This window comes from Oncorhynchus kisutch, linkage group LG17 (assembly GCF_002021735.2).
Source record: "Oncorhynchus kisutch isolate 150728-3 linkage group LG17, Okis_V2, whole genome shotgun sequence".
Classification (NCBI taxonomy): domain Eukaryota; kingdom Metazoa; phylum Chordata; class Actinopteri; order Salmoniformes; family Salmonidae; genus Oncorhynchus; species Oncorhynchus kisutch.
Window position 1 is genome coordinate 12228430 of NC_034190.2, and position 5858 is coordinate 12234287.

The 5858-nt window shown below is 44.1% G+C and overlaps 1 protein-coding gene across 1 annotated transcript; it reads right to left on the reverse strand.

Moving 5' to 3' along the window:
- Positions 1-1623: 1623 nt before the first annotated feature.
- On the reverse strand, positions 1624-5599 carry LOC109907237 (transcriptional repressor scratch 1-like). Its single transcript, XM_020505094.2, has 2 exons — positions 4793-5599; positions 1624-3814 (listed from the first exon to the last, which is right to left on the reverse strand). The coding sequence occupies exons 1-2, from the start codon at positions 4905-4907 to the stop codon at positions 3081-3083; spliced, it is 849 nt and encodes a 282-aa protein (XP_020360683.1). The 5' UTR covers positions 4908-5599; the 3' UTR covers positions 1624-3080.
- Between the last annotated feature and the right edge of the window lie 259 nt (positions 5600-5858).

Below are 5858 nucleotides of genomic sequence, written 5' to 3' on the forward strand. Positions count from 1 at the left end.
CTCAGGGATTGGTGCTCATTCTCCAGCTAGGGAGGAGTAAGTGCTCTGCTCAGGGATTGGTGCTCATTCTTCAGCTAGGGAGGAGTAGTGCTCTGCACAGGGATTGGTGCTCATTCTCCAGCTAGGGAGGAGTAGTGCTCTGCTCAGGGATTGGTGCTCATTCTCCAGCTAGGGAGGAGTAGTGCTCTGCTCAGGGATTGGTGCTCATTCTCCAGATAGGGAGGAGCAGGGCTCTGCTCAGGGATTGGTGCTCATTTTCCAGCTAGGGAGGAGTAGTGCTCTGCTCAGGGCTTGGTGCTCATTCTCCAGCTAGGGAGGAGTAGTGCTCTGCTCAGGGATTGGTGCTCATTCTCCAGCTAGGGAGGAGTAGTGCTCTGCTCAGGGATTGGTGCTCATTCTCCAGCTAGGGAGGAGTAGTGCTCTGCTCAGGGCTTGGTGCTCATTCTCCAGCTAGGGAGGAGCAGGGCTCTGCTCAGGGATTGGTGCTCAAACTCCAGTGTCTACATTGCATTGCTCATCATTTCCTCAAATTGCTCATCACCATACCAACCACCAACCTTACATTTCCTCATCACCACACCATTCAAAAACATGTAAATCACATTGTCAAAGCCATGCCATCTCTCCCTCTCTCTCTCTCTCTCTCTCTCTCTCTCTCTCTCGCTCTCTCGCTCTCGCTCTCTCTCTCTCTCTCTCTCCCTCCCTCCTCCGTCAAAAGTGAAACATCCACATTAACTACCCAGTAATGAACGTGTTGTTTGCAGTCAATCTGTAGGAGTCACTTTGAAGCGATGTAGAGCCGCGGACAGATAACGGTTTCAGCGAGGACCTTGGAGAGGAAGCCTGCAGGCGTATTCTGCCCCAGTCACAGAGCGGCGTGTCTGCTCAAGGTTAAAGTTGTACTCCTGACATTACCAAAACAAACCTGCTGCAGGCTTCGATGGTAATCAATTCAACTTTAAGGGCTATTCCATTAGTAAATAAAGCGCTCTTGACCTCCACATGCATGACACCTCCGGTGAAAGTGCTCAAATGTTGCTCAGTATAAAAGGAAACTGCAGAATTTGTTTCGATTAGGACTATTTTCAGTTTCAGTTACTTCATATATTTTTTGAAAGAGATAACCATCTTGATTTGTCCAGAGCTTTCATCCATGCAGATATTTCTTTTGAAGTCACCGTGGCCCCCTTTGCAAAACCCAACATTTATGAAAAGAGAAGCCGGAGAAATAATAATTAAATAAATATATGTTTAGGATTAAAAAACAGAATATGTGATGACCTCAAACTATTCCCCCTAAAGCACATGGTGTGCAATGCAGTATAAAACGGAGCCTTTTTGATCAACAGATGATCGTTTCGCGTCACTGAAGTCTGCCTCGCAGTGTCAACAAGAGCATTCAACAGTGCTTGTTATTGCAGGAACATGCTGTTGCATTATGACGCGTGCTCCTGACGTGACCCACTGTCTGAAACCTTACACCCAGTCCAACACCAAATTAGACCACAATATATCATCACAGACAAACACTACAGGAATTCATCATGTAAACACGATATATATATATATATATATATGTCTACTCATCTGATTTCTCTAAAAGGTTTAGACAAACATGGACCGTATTGTGTTAGGTCTTTATTCATTCTTTATTATGAAGTGAGACAAAAATGTCTGCTGCCATTGTGCTTTTAAATAGTTCAAATACTAGGCATAAAAATCCCAGGGAAAATAACTCCAGAAATAAGATTAATTTGATTCTTTACAGTTTGTAGAAATATTAGATTCATCAAAGGGTTATGTACAAGGCATCTTGTAATAAACAGTTATGTTCCTTTGATCAGCATTGTACAAAAACAGCGGTTAGCCTATAGCTAATACAAGGCCTTTCTACCTGAATCTATACTTGTGCTACTATCTTTAAAAAGTTGAAACGTTCGTAGTATAAGGAAGTGCTTTAATACGATGAATGGACTTTATTATGGCTAGAATAAGGTCATCTTATTGTGTTGATCATTTTGAGCTCTGGTGCAGTGCAAGGGATCTCAGAAGTGACCCCTAAGCTTGCCCACCTGTGAGAGATGTGATACGGGGCAGCTCCGCCTACGTTTGGGCCTCGGGCGTTCATTCCACAGACTTGGTGGTGAGATGTTCTGGATTGTTCTGGAACTATTCCATTAGCACCAGAAGTCGACGTTCTAAGACGTGTCAGGCAGTTGCGTAACCATTTACAAAAGGACCCACTCCCTATCCCACCCCATGGGTTTATCCATTAAATACCACACTCACGGGCTTTTCCCTGATATTCAATGTGTATGACTACTAAGAGTACTGGATAGAAAGATGATGTCATTATTATTACGCGTTACTAATACCATGCATTATTGCTCTATAATTTTTTATGATAAGACTCCCAAGAAATATTGCCGCCGGATGCTATCTAGATTTTGGCAAAAATCCAAAGCTTCATTAAATTGGCATAGATTTCAGTATTATCGTTTTTTTAGTTTTTTGTTGTTGCATGCAATAGGTTTATAAAGTGGCAAATAAAATAAGAGGATATTTAGAAAGTGTCAAATGCTTTGGCATATTCACGACGAAGGCTTGCAAAAAAAAAAAGTAAATTAAAGTGCAAATGAAAATTCTAAACAAACTTGAAGTAAAAATAAATTAATAAATAGATAGGCCTACATAAATAAGTGAATAAATAAATAGGTTTACCTCAACCTTGAACACTTTTGTGTCCATTGACACCAGTACAATATTGTCCAATACTTTAAAAGGTTTGACCTTTGAGAGAAATTGAGACATTTTCAATGTCCTGTGAGTTTGGCAAACATATGATATTTCAGCTCATAATACTTGAACAAATTGTTGTTGTTATAACAATCAAGGGAGGATAGCCAATGTAAATAAACGTTTGGGTATAGGCTACATGAGTAATCCAACATGTCCTTAGTGATGCTGTTTGCTGCAGGAGGGTATAAGACCTGTGCTGTCACCATGGAACAGGTTGTCTAGAGAATAGTATAGGGATGCCGTTGGAAGAAGTTTCATTACATGTTCATGGGTACTGGAAGTCAGTCGTCAATGGAGCTCATAGGTGAGAACTCTCCCTTAAAGCAGGCAGACTCGTAGTGCTTGTTAAGGTAGGACTTTAGAGCAAAGGTCTTGTTGCATCTCTTACACTTGTAGTGCTTGAAGGCGGAGTGCGTCTGCATGTGAGCGCGGAGGTTAGAGCGGTCGGCGAACGCCTTTCCGCAGTGTGCGCATCCAAAGGGCTTTTCACCGGTGTGAGACCGCATGTGTCCCTGCAGCAGCCAAGGTCTACTGAAGGCCTTGCTACATATGTCACACTTGTGTTTGAGGTCGTGGGTGAGCAGATGCATGGCCATGGCGGGCATGGACACGTACACCTTCCCACAGGTGGGGCACTTCTTGGCCATCTTGCTTTCCAGACTCCGGTGGGTCTGCTTGTGCCGGCTCAGGTTGGAGGACGTGGCGTACGTCTTTCCACACTCATTGCATGTGTGACGCTGTATGGTCCTGGGGCTGCTGATGACTTTTCTCCTCGACCTTCCGTCTGTGATGAAGAAGGCGTCTACCGTGTAGCCCTCGCTCACTGCGGTGTCTCCGTTGATGTAGCCGGAGGAGATCTCGGAATGGGGGCTGTCGGGCTGGTCCGAGTCTGGTGCTCCGTAGTCGCTGTGGATGCCATTGTAGATGGGGCTGGGAGAGGGGCCTTTTTCGCTGTGGATGCCATTGTCACTTTCGCCGTCGTAGACAGACGGGGTCATGTAGTCACTGATGTACCCTGTAGCATTGAAAAGAACAACAGACGGATTAAATGATTTATGTGATTTGGCCTACTGATGTTAACTGATGCAACAGTGTAATTCTCCCTAGTTGCAAGGCTTCCTTTGTGACTCACAGTGCGTGAGCTCTGCAGCCTATTATTTCAGTCATTTACAGTTCCAGCAGAGGTGGGTTGAAAGACATTGACTTCTTGTGAAGGTATTTTGTTTCTACATCACTTCACCCCCAAAAATCAATATCTCTCAGTTTCAATTAGTGAGCTATCCCATTTAAGGACAAAGGCGCAAGGGGAATAATATCACTCCAGTTATAATTGCATTTGCCTTTCTCAGAATATAGGTCGATGTGCACCACTGAACGTACACATAGTCTCACTTACATCCAGGTCCATCCAGGGTACTCCATGACCAAGAGATAGGAATGTGGATGAATATTCTATAAATGTACTTCCGGGAAAAATACAGTCTGGTTATGCAAATGCAAGTGCACGCACTGTATTTTATAGAGCGTAAATAATGTCTTGAAACATGATCAAGCCTTCGTTTTAGAGGCAAACAGACTCTCTCTCTCTCTATCTATCCTTTCTGTCCCTGTGTGTGGCTATGGTAGTGGGCTTGGACTAATGATCCAAAGGGATACACTATAAATCCGTATTCTAATCTACAGTATCTTGCACACTCGTCTGTTGCACACTTGTGGGTATATGTAGCTCAACAGGGTTTTAACCTTGTGTGCTCCGCTGTAGAGCACTTGAAATATCCCTGCCTCGGGAAATGTGCAGAGTCGACAAAAATGAAAAATGTCACTGTATGGAATAGGATGTGACCGCGGGTCAGCAAAGCTTGATGTGCAACAAGCTTATCCACACGCAAATAGACTACAATAAGCACTTAGTATAGCCTACACATAGAATACCAAGCAATAAAAGATCAACATTGTGCATGCCGATAAAAGTCAGAGATTCTAACAGCTTTACCTTTCTCATGAAAGCGGAGGCTGAGGTCGGTCCTCGACCTGCCATAATGTCTCTCCAGATCAGCAGATGAGAAATCATCGAGCTTAACCTTTTTGACCAGAAAAGATCTTGGCATGGTTCTACGCTGCACAAAACAACACTCGTCCGGTGGTTCAATGGGTCACTCCTCATGCAAGGCGGGCTGAAAAGGGACTAGCTGTATATACGGGCTGAATCGCTCTTCAGCAAGCCGATTTGTGTGTGATCAGATGTCAGCACAGGGAGAAAAGCCTGAGATCCCTTCCGAATCCTCACGCTGCTAGTCCTTGTTGAGCTGCTGGTTTACGTGCGACAGCGCCGTGTTCCGCTGGTAAGAAATGCAACTTCAGCACTGGATAGCTCCCTTTCAGTGCTGCGTGCATGTATAGGCAGGCAGTCTTCAGCACTGGACAGCACCCCCGCTGTGAGACAGTGAGAGATCCGTTCCTTCGCTCTTCTCCTCGCTCTCTGTCTTCCTCGTGCAGCTGTACTCAGTCTCCTCACAGGTCGACCCTAGAAAAGAGTCTGGTAACTGCTCCCAGGATTTGGCTCGTTTTAAACTTCACAGAGCGTCCCTTTATTAATGGAGTATTTGACAGTTCCCACGTAAATATTTACCACTCATTGTAATAGAGGATGTCAGAAAAGTCACTCATGAAAACGCTGCCTCTCAGCTAGCTCCGGCTTTTCCCCCCTTTCGCTCTCTCTCCGTGCTGAACTCTGTTGAAGGTCTTGGGCTTTCTGAAGTCTGTTGATCAGCTGTTGGGATTTATATGGCTGCGATCATGTGCGAGATGGAGATGGAAGTGCTTAATTTAATCCATCAAAAGATATCTCCCGGGACCAACGTTGAACTAGGATGATTTATGGACTTGGTGAGTCGTCCACGATTTCTTTTTTTTTCCCTTCCGTTTATAACGATCATGTTTTATTATGGTGTTGACCATTATTTATTTTCAGTAAATCATCACAATAAATGCAACACTGACAGATAAAAACAGTAGGCTATATAATATTATTTTAATAGTCCTGTAGGTCTATCATTTAA